The 18,356-nt window shown below is 45.9% G+C and overlaps 1 protein-coding gene across 1 annotated transcript in view; it reads left to right on the top strand.

Moving 5' to 3' along the window:
* Positions 1-1,784: 1,784 nt before the first annotated feature.
* The window catches only part of LOC126534756 (kunitz-type serine protease inhibitor 6-like), a 31,221-nt gene continuing 14,649 nt past the window's right edge, over positions 1,785-18,356 (top strand). The window contains exons 1-5 of the mRNA XM_055072966.2: positions 1,785-1,827; positions 3,834-4,022; positions 10,127-10,231; positions 10,855-11,043; positions 15,628-15,798. Of these exons, the coding sequence (XP_054928941.2) occupies positions 1,785-1,827; positions 3,834-4,022; positions 10,127-10,231; positions 10,855-11,043; positions 15,628-15,798 (697 nt within the window). The remainder of the gene's footprint in view (positions 1,828-3,833; positions 4,023-10,126; positions 10,232-10,854; positions 11,044-15,627; positions 15,799-18,356) is intronic.

Genomic DNA, 18,356 nt, shown 5'->3' with positions numbered 1-18,356 from the left:
CTATCTCACTGCAAACCTCAAACTGGCGCACTTCAAAGGGAAAAATGTTGAAGTATGAAATGTTCTGTTGAAATGTTGTGTTGTGTTGAAAAATGTTGAAGTTGAACCGTCGGCCCAACTGGGGTCACTGAGTATGTGGCAACGTATACATATGTGCCGCTCTTCAACGGACCGCTTTCACGCAGATATGAGTCACCGCAGAGCGGGAGTGAGTAGGTACTACTGTTTAATGAATAACAATGCCAACTTGCGTATCTCAATATGTGCCACTGAGTGCGGGGTAAACGTGACAAGCGCGTAACCATTCAAAACAGAAGCAACATTTTGTATTAATGTGGCATGCTTGTCGGGTTTCGCTGCCAAAATAAAACGTGTGAACAAGCACTTCTCAATGTTTCATAGGCGTCGAGCACTGAGCCATCCGAACTCGGTGAACGCAAGGTTCAAAATGAAATAAGAGCAGCCCGCCGACCGTCACCCCATTTTCCCTTCCCCGTCGTGGTGGCTACGCGGCAATTGTGTTGCGCTGCTAAGCATGACGTCGCAGTGTCAGATCCCGGCCGTGGCGACCGCATTTCAATGGGGGCAAAGTGCAAAAACGCAAGTGTTATGTACGTTGGGAGCGCGTTAAATATTCCCAGGTGATTAAAATTAATTCGGAGTCCCCCCCCTACGACGTGCATCATAATCAAATCAGGGTTTCGGCACGTAAGACCCCAGAATTCAATTCGATTTTTCCTTCGTCTTCGTTGATGCGCCAAGCTAGTATGGATTTGGAATGACAGCGCTTCCATGTAGTAAAAGAAAATCGGAGCCTGACAAGTGCGACTGCTTGCTGCATGCGTCCATTAGACTCAACATGAAAGACTAATGGCAGCAGCTTTTTTATTCTTTACAGTACGTGACTCATTGATATCGACAAGCAACAGTGAAATGCGCCTTCTGCAGCTCATTTTTCGTTGCGCGCTAAAGGAATGGCAAAACAGCATCACTGCTGTGTCTGTTGGATTGTCTGCTCTTGTGTTGAAATAAACTGAATCTGATTATGATCATGGAATAAAACAAGCCTCAATTTTACGTGTTTCACATCAGTAAGCTTTGGCAACGTAAAATATTTGGAGCCAGGGAAGGGCCCAGCACAGCTATGGAGGTACGCGTTTTCAATATGAAATACGGGATCTGACATAATAATTCACTTGGTAGTCCACGATGATTTGTCCACTAACTTTGGCGCACTCAGATCGAAAGCTTATGTTTTTCCAAATCATTCACGGGAACTACTATGAAGTGGTTCATTATTGCTTCACACCGATGCTAATAGCATTTGACTGCCAGAACGCTAGGCGTACGCAACAACATCTTAAGAGAAGACTTAGATTCATGCGGATCCACAATTTTAGGACAAACCTGGGCGTCGTTTTGGTCACGACGCGGGGTGTCAGCATTTCCATATTTGTGGGAAGAGTCTTTCTATCACCGCAGGCTTCAAAAGGCAGATGGTGGTGACGACATACTACTAGGCAACGTAGGAATAGCGCAGGTCGCCAAAGTTGTCCCGCCGCGAAAGTTACTAGAGGCTGCTACTCCCCCTTTGCTGGGTAAGCTTGTGGCCGCGCCACCTGATAGCGAGCACCTCTGCCAAGACATGCACTTTCCTTTCGTTCGTGTGCAAGTGAGGAGGTTCTTATCACTGCATCCCGACCACGCCAGCGGGTTCTCAGATGGTATAAGGTCGGAGGCTGCAGGCTCTCAGCCATGTCACTCTGGACATCCGTGAAGCTAGCATGAAGACATTCGTGCTGCTGGCGCTCTTCGGCGCCGCTCTGGGTGAGTGCTATGACCGTCCAAGCATGGTCTTAGAACTGCCATAAGCTCTAGAAAGGGCTTCAACGCAGAACTATAACCGTTCGTCAAGAACACCGCGAAATTCGTAGGGAACTTCGAGCCGTTGAACTGAAGATGGAAAAGACACCTATCAAGGAATCCCGCGCGTGGCCACTTCCGTGTGTTGTTCTCTCGATAAAATTATTGGCTGAGGGCGCGCTTTGTAGCCGATCCATGAACCAGCTCCACAACGAAATAATACTAATGAAGCCAGGGGCAAGGAGCGAACGACAGGCCAGAATCGTGTCTCTACTTTGTTGATGATGATGAGCTCTACTGGCATTTCCTCGGAAACGGGACGTCGATAAATACTAAACTAACCTGCTTTATCTTATCAGGTTTTACTGCATCTACTGAAGTTCTTTGTTTTGGTTATCTCTCCTCAAAACCCCTATGTCTGTAATTTACAGTTACAGTGTTATATGCCTGTAACAACCACGGCTCTAATCTCTTCTTTTCTTTCACCAATACTCTAAAAGTTTCCTGCTTATCTCGACCTCTGACCAGTTAATCCTTCCATCCGCTTTGAATCTCAGCGCTTCTGCAAGGCGATGTTCTCTACGGTTTTTATTGGGTGAATATATTAGCCTTCCATTACAATGCACTGAGTCCTCCCAGGACTGGTTCTGCAGCAGACAGATTCCTGACTACGTTAGAAATATTTTAGCGGATAAATTTTTGTCGTCAAGGAGCGATCTCGGTCCTTAAACAGCCAGGCACTGCCTTTTGTTTTATCGTACAAGTTTTCTCCCTTGGCTTGTTGTTTGCCATATTTATAAATTTTCTTGGGCATGTATTGCGATAATAATGTTATGGGTACGCGAAGCTAATTTTCACTGTAAGCTTCGCTGTGGGGCTGCGCATATACTTTGGTATATCTATGATATATATCTATCTATGCCGTCGGTTATATTGCTACACTATTCAACCACTAAAGTGGCTCATACCATGTCTTACGTTGATGACTAACTAAATTATAACTCACAATTTCGCGCAGTTCGCCGGAACGAATTCACACCAACTCGCCCAGCTGTCAATATTTTCGTTATAAGGAGGTTACCTCCCTACTAGCATCCCAGCCAGGTCCAAGTGCAAGTGAGGGCAAGTTCTCACCAATGCTTCTCTTCAGAACACGAGATAAATGTTGAGCCCCATCGTGTGCATTATAGTCAAAATAAATTCCACTGATTTGTGTAAACTTGTCTTAAGGTCCGGCCGCATTCCGAATGTACATATTCCGAAGCTTACCAGTCACATCATGTTGTGAGTAACTACAAACACACGGGTCCCTACACTTCGACACGATTGTTTCAAGTTATGGGCAGAGAAAAAAAGCAAGTAGCACTACTTCACCTGGCATGCTCACTGGAATCCTTAAGCGAGTGCTGGGATTTGCTACCGCAAGTGCTCCGCACCCCTTTCTCCACTGCTGCCGTGTCTGGCCACTTACGCAGCAGTAATTTATCTTCTGGTCAATATCCATTTTACCTTTTCTTAGGCTGCTAGCTACTTGTATTCCCCATACTTCTCTCATTCATGTTTGTATCTCACTTTTTCCCTCCATCCCTCTTTCTCTCTCCCTGTCTATATCCTGCACAGTGACCAAAAGTTTATTCAAGCTTCACGTCAATAAATTATATGGTGATCGTGTGATGCGTCCAAGTGTATGGCGATGATTTCTGGTTCATTCGCTGTTCAGCTAGTGCAAGCGACGAGCTGTGCATTTTGCTTCATGCTGAATCCATGTCGTGGCGTCAGCGCAAAAGAGACCATTCGTGCTCGAAGCGAGTTCATTCGAAGCAGTCAGTGAAAGTACCAAATTGGCTGCATATTTATGAGCCGAAGTCAAATTATTTTATTCAAGAGAAAAAGCAAAAAAGAGTAACTTGATTTGAATCGACAATGTTCAAAACAGATCACAGAGGTGACTTGAAAGGGCTATCTTGCAGCCGCCAGCGATTTCGACAGGCAGTGCGCGCCTTCGGCCGACCCCGGACCTTGCAAGGGCTACTTCCCCAAGTGGTGGTACAACGTGCTGTCGGGCAAGTGCGAGCAGTTCATCTATGGCGGTTGCCAAGGAAACGACAACAGATACGACACCCAACAAGAGTGCGAGAGGACATGCGCCACTGGACCAAGTAAGTTGGCATCCATGCAACGTCTGTTCGAACATTTTTTTTTACACCACCATTTTCATGACTTTTGTCTATCACTCTTCCACGACAACTGTGAATGGCGAAAAGGTGATCAGACCATCGACTTGCAGCAGCCGTGTTTTGATTGGACAGTAGCGAAGGAGACACATAGAAAAGAAAAGAGGCTGTACGTGGTAGAAATCGATTTCGCTCTTTTGCCTTACGAAAGCTGCAGCAACTTAGAGCATCAATTACGAGCTAGTTCAAGCCTTGGTAACCATCAATAGGCTTGAATGGCAGGAAAGGCTCCCGTACACATTTTCTATATAACCAGCTCAAGATAGCAAAGATCTCTGAGCCTGTTCCACACCAAACTGGGTACATAGTGTAGGAGGCCGTGACCTCAGGAATCAGACTCTCAAATGAATTAGGCGGTAGTGAGGTGGTTTTTCAGCTGACGCCGATTTATTTTTTAGCCGTTAACGCACGAAGCACACCTTATATTTACGCAACCATTGTATGATGTGGCACCTTTAAACAGAAAGTTCCGTAGCAGAAGAAAAATGCCCTGCGAGTTCATGCACTTACTTTCAAATAGCGGGAAGTTGGCCAGCCTGTGCCATGAAAACGTCTCAAGAATAAAATGCCGGCAGTTTCGACCGAAGTTCGAAGCTCTGACTGCGATAACAAGGTTTAGCGTTGAGCATGAACTTCTCGGACAATGTTCTGAATATACGCAGATCCGCTTAACGCGGATGGGACTTGCGCGGGTACACTAAAATTTCTGGCACCCTTAAAAACATTACCACGCCGTGCACGGCCTATAATGACATTGCGCAGGAGCCGCTATGCTACCCGCAAGGAGACGCGCCAGTAAAATTACTTTGCCTTCAGGTTTCAGCGCCGATACTGATTTGCACTTTTAGTATTTAGAAATCTGAGAAGATTTAAGATGAAAGGCATGCGCTGTGTGCAGTATATATTTCACGACGTTTGCTTCTGGCTTGCCCATTCTCAAAATTTAGAGGAATAATTTAGCCAAGAACGTAAGAGCTGGTATGAGCAACTATAGCGATAGAATAGTGTAGCAATAGAACCCGCACGTACCCCATGACATACAGCATGACACAGCGTATAGCAAACATATGCCTAAATGTATGCGGAGCCTCACAGCAGCAGTCGCCGCGACGGGGACGGTGACCACGACGGCAAAAATTCGCTGAGAGCGTCCATTACATCTGTCAGAACAAAACGGCGCCAGATAGATCTCGCATTCTACGAACGTTGGTAGAGTTTATAAAAGCTAAAATCCTTCTGTCGCAGTCTCGCAAATATGGCTCGTTCGGTTTACGAGTATTGTTTCCGGTGCTCACGACATTTGCGGTGAGCAGTCGATGAATTCGGGCGATTTGTAAAATCGTATTTCGAACTTTCAAAACTAAATATTGATTTTTTCATGTCACAAAAATTCGAAGCATTTAATCACTCCATAAATAGGCAAGGAATCCTCTTAGTCGCATTCCATTGTCCGAGACAGCATTTCTCGCCACCTATCATAGTCAGTTTTTCTGGACACGTACCAACAAGCGCCCCAAGCATCTGCAGCCTCAGGCTAGCGCGTTTTCAATGGATCGAGCGTGTTTTTCGAGAATCATTAAATATACAGGTCGCTCATTGAAAAAACAGGTGACAGAGAAGTTCTAGAAGACAAGTCACACGAGCCAAATGCATCGGTTATGCTGTGAAAAGCAATGGTTTTCTTCCCAGAGCAGTTAAAGGAACAATTTAAAACAATAAAATAAAATAAAAAGAGAATACCCATAGAGATACATAGGGCTCCTTGGAAAATGCCTGGGGAAGCTTATAGTAGGGAAGAGCCAAGTTAAATTTGGGAGTGGGCCAACTTAAATTTCGGCGGTGGGCCAGCTTGAGATTAGGAAATGAGCCAGATTAAATTTGCGAATGGGCCAACTTGGATTTGGGGGTGGTCAACCTATATTTGGGGGTGGGCCAACGTAAATTTGGGAACGTGCCAAGTTCAAATGTGGGTGGGGTCAACATAAATTTGTGGGTGGGCCCGCTGAAGTTGGAGGGTGGGCCAACTGAAATTTCCATGTGGGCTAATCTGACATTTTCATGTGGGCCAACTTAAAATTTAGAGGTGCGCCAGCTCAAATTTAGGGGTAGGTCAACTTGAAGCTTGCAAGTGGGGAGCGGCCCCACTAAAATTTGGTGGTGGGCCTACTTGAAATTTGGGATTGGAAGGGGTCGAACCATTTACATTCGCGTGTGGGACAACCTGAGATTGTGGGGTGGCCCGATGTCCTACTGAACGCTGCTGAGCGTCCTTCGAGTTATGAACACCGCGCGGGCAAGCGAACGCATTGGCACGTTTTCATTGGGCCTTACCGAGGCACAGTGAGAATGCAGGCGAGAGTTTGCGTGGACAAGGCAGGCGCGCATAACACTGCGAGAGCAACAGCGAGGGTGATATGGCATCGCGGCGATCCACTCTCCGGTGACGCAACGCGTCACGTAACTACGGCGGCAGCCAGTGGTCCCTTTCGACCGCTCTGCTCCTTCGGGGAGCGCTGCTGCCCGGAGTTCCGGCTCAATTGGTACGATTGCAATGAATGGGCTGGACGCGGCATCTGACCATTGTCTAACAAAGCCTAAGCATTCTTTGCCGCCGGAAACGCCACGGGTGGATAGACGTCCATAAGCTGGAAAAAGCCAGTAAACAGAACGAAGCAAAAATGAAGTCGCAGCCGAGCCAAACCATGCTTACGCATGGTAGACAATTCTCATAATTGCAGTGTAAATCAAGATGCATAATACTCTAACTAACGTAATTGTTCTAATCAACCTTTTATTAATTACGTTAGCGAACGTATTGCAATACACAAACTGAAACCAGTGATTTCAAAAGGCACATTAAGACTGAATTGTCAAACTAACACCAATTTTCTTTTACATAAGCGCTGCTCTATGCTAACTTATCAAATATTTATTATGGATTCTCATGCAAATAATGCCTACCTCTAAGAGTAATGTAGCTATTGACGAATGCTCCCTACAGGAAACATACCGCTTTTTTTTTTCTTGCCGAGATTCAGTATTCGACACAAAGTTTCTCGCTAAATGTATTCGAGCGACACTGAACGACAGGCAGCAACCGTTATTTGTTGGTTCAGAGCAGGAACACTCAAGTAGGAAGAAGTTTGGCAGGCGACTCACTGTCTGTTCAAAGCAAGGTCAGACGAGGCAGGCCCGTGCGAGATAGCAAGCTGCAGTGGTGTCACACAGCACTAACGCAAACGAAATGTACACCTATGGTTTACATATGGTGATTCTTATCTCTACAAATTGAAAACCGAGCTTTAGATGGCTTGGGGTGAAGCCCACTTCCTGATTAGTGCTTGGGCTTTTCCCCCGATTGCTGAAAAAGTTTCTGCTGAATATTTTTTTTCTTTTTGTTGATTATGATTATTCATGATGCGTATTGCCCATTCATAGAGAAAATAAACATTTTATCCCGTGTTTTTATTTGTCTCGTCCTTAAAGGGTTAAAAATCCTTGTAAAATATATGTATATCGCTATTGTTTAGCGTCACTAACGGGCACAAACCACGCCCCCATCGCGATTAAAACCGGCCATATAATAGTACCAACGCAATGAAAAAAAAAAAAAACATTTCGAAGAAACATTCTCCGAATACAGGTCTTAATTTCACGCACTTTGTGAGAAATGGCAGGCAATAACCATTTTATTTGACACATAACGTAATCTGACAGAGCCGCTTATTGCTGTGATCAGTGTGATTTGGCTTGTGTCATCATTCTTACAATTGCTATGTACAGTAACTATCATGAACCGAGCGACGTGCTAGCCTTCTCTTTGTTCTTATTAAACACTGGCCAAATTCCTGGCGCGAAGAAGTGCATAGGGTTGCCGCACATAAGTAGAAATGTGTAACACTTATTAGCAACGCCCTTTTGGTCGGCGTCCTTTCTTTTTTTCTTCTCGCACGAATGCGAGATGTCGCCATTGCGACCATTTCATTAGTGTAGCGTTTTGGCATTAGCCGCATTGTGCGAGCAACAATATTGTTACAGGGCATTCCCGTACATCTGAGCAGGCGCTAGGCGAGGCGTCAAGGGCGATGGTCGGAAAGGCGTTGTAGTTGCTGTAGACACGCAGTCTTGGCTTCGCATTCACCCTCCATGTTGTGAAAATATTTTCGCTTATTTTCGCTTGCCTCATGCGTGCCACAATTTGGCGGAAATAGGGGGATACTCCGACGTATCCAGCGTTTGGGGGATCGTGAAGCTGGTGGGTAAGAGTGGTCGCAGGCAGCGCAAACAGAATTTCGGGACCGTCGTAGTTGGCATTGCGACGGTAGACAGGATCATCACGGAGCAGCAGCAGGTGCAGGGTTCGGTACATCATAGCCGGACGCTGTGGAGTCGTAGGTGTAGGATCATCACAACAACTTTCCTCTTCTACACTTAATAAGCATTGTTTCATTGTCGAAGAAAAAAACAGGAGGAGATTCGACATCTCTGCAACGGCTGTGGCATAGAGACGTCTGAAAATCCGAAATATCGCTTCCTGTAATTGCTCTGAATATCGCTGCACAAATATATTCTATGACGTCTCTTCCAGTTATCCACTTATTGCTTCCAACCACTGATCATGGTGTTGTCTAAAGAACATTAGTGTGATAGAAAAACGCATTTTTAGTCAGTGAAGCCCACGATTTTATATTTTATCGCCGGTAAAAGCTTTAGGAGGAATCACGAACTAATAGGGTGCAGAGGCGCAATTTCGCCTACGCTCTGTCATCGCAGCAGACGTCTCATACATATGAGACAAACTCTAAAAATCGCGTTCAAATTCATCTTTTTCACTTTTTTATTCAATCGCAAATGCTTCTCATATCTCTCCTAGTGCTTTATCGCGGTTATTCTTCAAATGGGACGTATGCCGTCAAACTATAAGCTGTATAGACATTGTGGATGCAAGCACACACGCAAGCGCGTCATCTATCGTATTTCTTCATGTTCAAACTTATTGATTCGTTACTATGCGTACAAAAAAAATCGAGTATACATACTTAGGAAGGGTCAAGAAGTCCAGAAAAAGATACTGTCTGGGGTACCTCCCGTCTGTAATTGATACATGTTAGCAACATGTCTCAGAATGGTTTGGATGCGAGCAAGTTGGTACGGATCATTCATATTTAAAACAGCACCAACAAACACGGACAAAGGAGGACACAGGACAGCGCTCGTCCTGTGTCCTACCTTGTCCGTGTTTTATGGCGCTGTTTTAAATATGAATAGCAACATGTGCTACACGTTGTGCGATCACAAACATAGCAAAGCAAACTAAATCATGTGCAGCAGGCAAAAAAGAAAAGTTAAGGAAGGATGTTAGTGCGAAAACGTATTAGAGCGTAAAACAAACCGATAATCAGAAAGAGGAAGCGCATAAATTTCAAGATTTCATGATCTCATGATGCTACCTTGCATACAGGACACACCGCATACAAAATGTTTATGCGCATATTTGTTGCTATAGCTATTATAAGCTTATCATATATTATAAGCTTAGTATATATAGCTATTATAGCTTATTATCACTGTGTTTTTCTTTTTCAACTATAACGACGGGCGCGAAGTCACCAAGGTATTGGTACCACAGCTATCACGTTTTCTTTTTTTCCTGTGTAAAGTTCGCGCTGTACTTTACGATTTTGCTGAAGGCCTTCAATGCAATGTGTCGCGTTCCTTCCGTATCGTCAAAGCAAGCGCCGGCTGAATTGCTGAAAACTGAAGTAAATCTGGACGCATGGAACTCCGCGGCCTCGCAATTCACGTGACCAGTGGCTAGAAGTCTTATATATGATCACGTCAACTCGCACGCAAAAAATGTGCACTATTCTTCCGCTGTTTTTTTTTGTGTGTGTGTGTCCGCCAGCTAAAACGGCACATGACATCGCGTGATGACGTGGAACTCTGTGGGACACGGCTAACAGCAACTCAAAAGTTCATTCCTAACTCGTCCAAAGAAGCATCTTGCTGATGAGTCTCTGCCCTTGCAGGTGTGCTTGACGTCTCCGCTACCGTGCGCCACGATGTGCTCAGGAACAAGACTAAGCACACGCCTCACAATGTGACCTCGGAATACGCTGCTTTCAACTTGAATGGTAAGTGATGTCATCGCAGGTTTTGTGTTAGTTCGTACACCTGATGCATAAAACGCTTTTTATTACGATGGCATTCATTTTTCCCCTGTTTGTGCACGCATGAGCATTTTACATGTACGTAATGTAAGTAATCTTGAAACCTAGTGGGCACATGCTAATTTGTTAGCAAAACTAGCATCGTAATCTTTTTCATATGTATTTATTTAGGTGCACTAGATGTTAAAGAAAGGACGTCCAGTATACGTATGTATTGCATTTATAATATAGTATTTCTGTAACAGCAAGCTACACTGCTTGGCATTTGTATAAATAGATTTCTGTGCGCAAAATGCTACGTTAACTGGTATTCACTACACTGATATTCTCACACAGGCCCGATTAATGGGCAAGACGGTTTGGTTCCGATGGTTAATTTAGCCAATATTTCTGTTGCGATGTAATGAAAAGGTTTTATTCTTTATTAGAAAGCTTGTTAAAGAACTCGAGCGGCTACAGCAATAACAATGGGTGACAAACAAAATTAATGTCGCTGACGTGTGTCGAGGTGATAGGAAATTGCCCGGCTTTTTCGCAAGGCTTTTTATCATCTAATGTTTTGCGATGCGGAATGAACTGTTCCACAGCCGGGGTAGACTTCGAGACCTCCTGCAAGCCCACGGCTGACCGGGGCCCTTGCAAGGGTTACATGCCCAGGTGGTGGTTCAATGTGAAGACTGGCCAGTGCGAACAGTTCATCTACGGCGGTTGCCAGGGAAACAAGAATAATTACCTAAGCAGGAAGGCCTGCGAAACGAGCTGCCTCAGGCGACTGAGTAAGTAACGCCGGCAATACGCGCGTTCTTGTGCTATACTGACACTAAAAACCCTCCTTACCACTGAAATCTTGCGTGGACAGCCCTTTCCTGGCCCCGCAAGGGTGCGTCTTGTGCTAATGCGCATTCGCAAACGAAGAATTTGCCTGCGAAGAATATGTGACACTGGTCCTTTTTGCGTGGAAAGCGGAAATGGTGACGGATCTCAGTAGTATTAGTCGCAGACGTGCATTGCGACTGCAGAGGTGTGCAGACTGGAACCGTAACGCGCGAAGCGTGGTAGTGGGTACAGCAGCGAAGTTCAACTAAAACACCAAAAACAATCAGAATAAAAAAGCAACGCCCCAGCACTGCCAAAACCAAATGGAACAATGTCCTTATGAAAACTACGTGGGTCACAGGTCTTTAAGATTTAAAAGGGCCCTGAACCACTTTTTATCGAGAATCGCACTTGAAGTTGAACTAGGCTATTTGCGAAACACGTTGCGCAAAAAGTTCTTCAATGCGTTCAGGAGAAGCGGACACATTTTGCGAACACACCGTTCCTTATGTTTCCGCTCCGTCTTCAGGGATTTGCTCTGCGAAGGATACGGCAGAGCGGCGCGCGCCCACAACGCTGAGTCTACTGAACGTCACCATGGCGCACAGTTCCAACTTGATTTTGGATATTCTCGTAGACGCCGCTATTTCCGATTCTGGCCTGCTATGATGTGCCAAACGCGGTTCTCCTCAGCGAGCCGCAGTGCGCTCAACTAGTAGACTTGTGGCGGCACCCCGTGGTGGCAGCTGCACCTACGCTACGCAGAAACTCGCGGCTACATGCGACTGCATCGTTTGCTTTTGTGCACGACAGGGCTCGAGAACGCGCTCGCGCTCATATGTTGCCGTGTGGCTGTGCGACGTGGGTGAAAACCGACTTTGCATTGCACCATCTCCACTCACGGATAGTATAGCCACATCCAACTTGCGCATTCTGTAGCGCAAGTTGGATGTTACGAAATGAAGTCAGCAGTGAGTCAGAATTGAGTGCCCCCGCTTATTGTGTACACTCATGGAGGGCTCTTTAGTATATTAAACTGGATTGAACTGAACTTACTTCACTTATTGTATCTATAGTGTTTCTCCACATTGCAATAAAATAGGAAGACACTTGATTCATGTCGTAATGCTTGATTCGTAATGTTCTATCCGTAATTTATGTCTTAATGTTGATTCCAGTAGATTCCTGCCCTCTAATGTACGTTTCTTTTTTTTTCAGTGTCCTTGAACCTCAATGCCACGATTCCAAGTACGAGACGAATGCTGTTTTCTTTGCTGTCTTACAAACATCACGCATATCTCAGATGTGCAGATTATAGTTTACTCTTGAGATTAGATTGGCCCCGCAATGGACATAAAAGAGCTGCGTACTGTGCACTACGCTCGGCGAATTGGCTAGACGGGACATCTTAAATACACGCCAATTCAGGCGGCATCCAGCGATCGTATTCCCGTACGGGGTGTGTAAATGGCTACAAAGGATCAAGCAGTTAACCAGAGCAAATGCGTGTCGTAACTAACGACTGTTCGAATGGCCTAACTCTGTCAACGCTCTACCTGCCGCGGTGGCTCATATTCTTTTAAATTGCCCATAAAATTTGGTTTCGCGAGTAATACTACGGCTCGTGACGAAGCAAAATCGTTCAAGGCGTCTGGCCAGAAGCGGCCAGGAGGGAGTGCGCGCCGGCGAGCGTCCGTGTGGTATGACCTTAAGTATCGCGGGGTTCGAGGCTAGTTGAGTGTTCAAAACTAGTCGAAATGGACGAGACCCAACGGCTACGAGACCGATAAGCAGGGTGGCCAAAGTTTAATTTCTACGCAGGTGGCCGCGGCCGAGCGTGAGCAGACGATAGTCGGCTTCTTCGAGAAGTGCGTAATAATTATTGAAATTCGAAAGCATATATTCGTTTACTTCAGCCTGTTTATTTAACCGCGTCAATAAATATACGCAGTAACTGTAGGAAGCAGCGCACTGATCCAAACGTCCTTCTTGACCGATGACAGTCATTGGCCAATACCAGTCGCCTATGCGAATCTGCTATATTACGAAATAAAGTGTCCTGAAAAGAGCGAGAAGCAGGTTTCAGTTCAAAATAGAGCGTTTGAGGGAAAGGTGACTTCGCGCTCCGCTCGCTAGATCCATAGGTCGCGCACGACTGCAAAATTTTCCTGATCTGTTCACAGCAGCGCACGCCATCCGCGGGCTGTGTTTTTTCACCAAGCTCAAGGGGTGGTTCAATGCCCCTTCAAACATTCTGTGATGTACTTGAGCGGACTACAGTAAAATGACAAATAACGTCAATTATGCCTGTCAAAAAGCAACCACCTCTGTTCGTTTCGCCGTGTTCCCTCTTTCCCCAGTTTACTCTATTTATTCCTTCCCCAATAAACCGAGCCGCGGGGACTATGACGTCCCATTCACGTTCTTCACGAATTCTCCCAGCGAGAACGGCGATGTCTGGTCATACGCAACGTCTTCAATATTCTTAAACAACAGCTTTCGTCCTGACCAATTCGAGCTCGCGCGTCCTGCTGTTTTCTGTGTTGTTAGTGGTTTCACATGTGTTGGCAACGTTCTCACGTAAATTTACGCGCGAGCCCGCGAAATTACTAGATAACAAAGCCAGCAGTGAGTCAGAATTGAGTGCCCCCGCTTATTGTGTACACTCATGGAGGGCTCTTTAGTATATTAAACTGACTTGAACTGAACTTACTTCACTTATTGTACTTATAGTGTTTCTCCACATTGCAACAAAATAGGAAGACACTTGATTCATGCCGTAATGCTTGATTCGTAATGTTCTATTCGTAATTTATGTCTTAATGTTGATTCCAGTCGATTCCTGCCCTCTAATGTACGTTTTTTTTTTTTCAGTGTCCTTGAACCTCAATGCAACAAATGCAACGATTCCAGGTACGAGACGAATGCTGTTTTCTTTGCTGTCTTACAAACATCACGCATATCTCAGATGTCCAGATTATAGTTTACTCTTGAGATTAGATTGACCCCGCAGTGGACATAAAAGGGCTTCGCACTGTGCACTACGTTCGGTGAATTGGCTAGACAGGAAATTTTAAATACACGCCAAGTCAGGCGGCATCCAGCGATCGTATTCCCGTACGGGGTGTGTAAATGGCTACAAAGGATCAAGCAGTTAACCAGAGCAAATGCGTGTCGTAACTAACGACTGTTCGAACGGCCTAACTCTGTCAACGCTCTACCTACCGCGGTGGCTCATAATCTTTTAAATTGCCCATAAAATTTGGTTTCGCGAGTATTTCCATTAGCAATAGTTCGATCCCGAACGCACGTTCTGTTGCTGTATAACTGGTATGTTATTACCGGTCACAGCATGCAGTAATAACGATTAATTCTTGATCGACAGATCGACTGATTGTCGATCGAATGAGTGAGAGGTGCAGTTTACCTTCTCGAATCGACGTACAGGATGTGAGAGACAGCGCAGCGAAGTGCTCCGCCAATAGCCTTCCGCAACTACGATTCTTTACCGGCACCAAAAGCACGCGCAAACGCGTTTTTTTTTTTTTTTCCTGTATCGCCCGCATCGATGTGCGGTTCGAGACTGCTAGGCCGTGCCGTGTGCTTAGCATAACACAAGGGCGTGCGGAACGCCTTCGTCTCGTACGCGTTCCGGGTATGCAGTCCGTCGCAATCATTATGAAAAAAAGGGTGAGGCGTGTAGATAACACGTGGACAACACGCCGGCGTTCGTGTTGTCCACTCTTGTGTCCTGTTTGCAGGCCTCACCCTTTTTTGCATAATGAATCCTTACCAACTAGCTCAGCTTTCTGTCGTTCTAACCATCGCAATCGCCTGCCTAAATTCATGCGTCCATACTCGCATCTTTTCACACCTGCACCGGTTCGTACGACACATATGGGTGCTTCAGCGAGGGGCAGTAACGAGCGAACGAGAATTGCAGCAACAGATTGATGGAGCGAGTGCGTGACTGGAAGGAGTGACGGTTCCCTACCGTAGTTGTAAAGTACCCAATAACAACAATTCCGTTTACTGCACCATATAATGCGTTTCGTCGAGCCAAATCGCAGCCTAAGTGTACGTTTACAGACGAAGTGCGATGTACTAATTCAAGGCGACGCTGTACGTCGCCTTAAAAGAAGCATATGGCCAGAGATCTTATGCAGGAATAATCTGACAAATTAATAATGAGACACGTGTATGTCTAGTAAGCTTACTTTCACTGAAAGGGACGCGCGCGTGCGTAGTTAACATTCCTGTGTTAACGGAATGCGACTATTAAAATGTGCGGTTCATAGTAGCCTGTTTCATTCCAGTAGACGCAATCAGTTGTAGTCCTAGCATAGTTTACTTCAAAGTTGCGCCAGCAGTTGCAAATTCGGTCAAAGCCTAGCATCGCAAATGTGAGCCCCTTCACTACGCCAGCGGTTTTACACGCAAAGGACATGCACGTTACTGTTCGGCCTTCCAGAACAGTTTGCAGCAGTTTGCACACGAAGGCAAGGTCAGTACTCACGTGGCCACGTGCTCGCCTTTCCATGCAGTGCACAACTTCGCCTGTCTCATGGAACGCGACACAGGACCGTGCCGTGCATCCATCCCTCGTTACTACTTCAACACGACGACCAATACGTGCGAGGAGTTCACCTACGGAGGCTGCGAGGGAAACCGCAACAACTTCGAGACGGTCGAAGAATGCAAGGCCAGTTGCGCTCGTGAGTATTGGTACAACCGAAGTGCCCTGGCTACGTGGTCCATAATTACGACGGCCATTCGCGAGCAATGTCATAAAATAGCGTCGCTAAGTTATGGGCACAGGCTCTGTCCACGGGTGCAGTTGCGAGCAGAATTACGTCATCATCGACCTATTTATGTCCGCTGTGGGACGAAAATATTCGATCCCCAACACATTTGTCTTGCTCCAGTTGACACTATGCTATGCCCGTAAATTCACCACTGTCAAAACACCACCTAGTTCTCTGCCGTCCTCGACTGCACTTCTCTTCCCTCGGTACCCATTTTGTAACGCTAATAGTCCGTGGTTTACCTGCCCTACATACTACGAGGCCTGTCCGATTCCATTTCACCTAGAATTACTTAGACTCGACTGCGCGAGGATTACCAAAGAAATGGGAGCACCGGGTCCTGCTGGTGGCTACAGCGTGCGCTTGTTTGACAGGCAAGACATGTCACGGACAAGAGCGGTAAAATGATTAAGTAGGACGGTCATCGCAACGAAGTCCGGGCATGTCGACACTCCCAGGAATTGACGCAATCTTATGAAGCCATGCGTGGCAACAAAGACGGGGAAGCTCGACTTTACGCCGTTCTTTCTTTCGTGGTTCTATGCTACGAGCGAGGACCTAGGTGTACTCAAAGAAAGAGAAACACAAATTCAAAAAAAAAAAGCAGGAGGCTTATTTCAGGAAGTGGATTACGTAACGGCGTTCGGCTTCTTCCATATATACAAGCAATCTCAGAGACGTTAGCTGAATGTTGGAGCAAGTCGCTCTTTGACTGTGATTCTATTACATATGCATGTATACCCGCCGGTGCACCATTTTTGCACGGATTTATGGTACATCACAAATCTCTTCCAATAACCACAATCAGATTGTAACTGTTTTTGTTTCCACTCTTTAGCATCGTCGCTTGCCTCAAAAAGCCACATAGCTCCTTTAAATCATTCAAAACTGTCATCAATCCAATAGCGTTTAGAATGCGACATCTACTCTGCATACGTGGCAATTCTAGCGAAGAAGGTTATAGCACCGCCTTTTTTGTGTCTTCTGCGAAGACAGAAGCATCGACATGCAACGAGTGTTTCTCCACACGCATTTTCACTTGTCTATTGGATGTCTGCTGCATGTGTTAAGGCGCTTGTAAGCAGCGTTGATAAGCGATTGCATCTCAAGCACACGGCAATCCATTCGGACGTGTTCCGTGGTATGCTTAGCAATGTTCAAGAGGTACCTATGCGGCCGGTATTTGTGTGGGTAACGTGTTAGTCTTGTGAATGAACGCGGGCCTTCAGCAGAACATTTTCGCGTAGGGGATCGAGAGAGAGAGAGAAAATAATGCAGAGAAAGGCAGGGAGGTCAACCAGAGATAGTTCCGGTTGGCTACCCTGCGCAGGGGGAAGGGTTAAGGGGGATAGAAAGAGAAGCAGAGTGGAAGGGGGAGATAGAAAGAAAGGGAGACAAGCACGAACAAAGCGCGTACACTACAGAGCGGTAGGGGGCGTCATTCTTAGAGTCTGTCGTGAAGCCCCGTGAACCGCAAGAACCTTAGTAGCGCGAGTAATGCCTTCAACGCGGATGTTCTTTCGGAGCATTGGCCTAAAGCTTTCAGTTCTGAAAGTGGACGATTGTCCAACTGGTCCAGTACTCTGCACATCACTTCTCTCTCAGCACGAGGATGTTGCAATACTACCTGTGGATTTTCTTTATTGCTGGTCTTACTGACTCGAACAAAAGCTCGCCCTCACTGTCACTTCTATCACTTGCTTGGAAAGATGTGTAACAAGGAATGAACAGAATATTAGAAACGAATTCTAAGAAAACATGGGCTCTGATTAACTTGAACATTTTTCATTGAAATCCGCGGCACAGTTGAGATTTATGGTGAAAACCACGCACACAATATCAGGGTTAACAGCCGCGTAAGTAATACCGCATTTAATGCCGGTACTTGGAGGCCGCCGGTTCTGATTTTCTTTACCGTGTTTCGTTATCCATTTGCAACTGCCCATTTCTACGATGCTAACGGAACCTGAAGCACAGACTGCTAGTTAATTCCAGTTTGAATCGCGTCGTCAGAAACAAGAACGCTATTTTGACGAGCTCGCCAAAGCCAACATCTTTTGTTATCCTGCACTCCAATAGCATGGGCATCGCAGATCATTCGTTATGTTGAACTGCGTTGGAACTTCCTAGCCTATGTCCGGTGTAATGGCGATGGTCACGAGTGCGGGTGGTCGGCTGTATCAATGATCACCCGCACTCTTCACATCGCTGCAAAGGTCAGAAGTAGGAAGACGTTTTCAAGCGTTATCATGACTGTATTAGGAAAAATAAGTACAAGCAAGTTATGCAACAGGAATTGCCAGCATCTATGCTTGTTCCGAGCCCATGAACCAACGACATGGGCAGTTGCAGCGCTCGTATTTCGTACTGTCTGCTGTTGCAACTGATGATTGTTAGGTGTGTTGAGCTGGAGTGAAGTTCAGTAGGCTTGTTGATGACCTTCAACGGTGCTAGATTTGTGCCGACTC

This window comes from Dermacentor andersoni, chromosome 7 (assembly GCF_023375885.2).
Source record: "Dermacentor andersoni chromosome 7, qqDerAnde1_hic_scaffold, whole genome shotgun sequence".
Lineage (NCBI taxonomy): Eukaryota > Metazoa > Arthropoda > Arachnida > Ixodida > Ixodidae > Dermacentor > Dermacentor andersoni.
The sequence above is the reverse complement of the archived record's forward strand: the minus strand, read 5'-3'. Positions and strand labels throughout refer to the sequence as shown.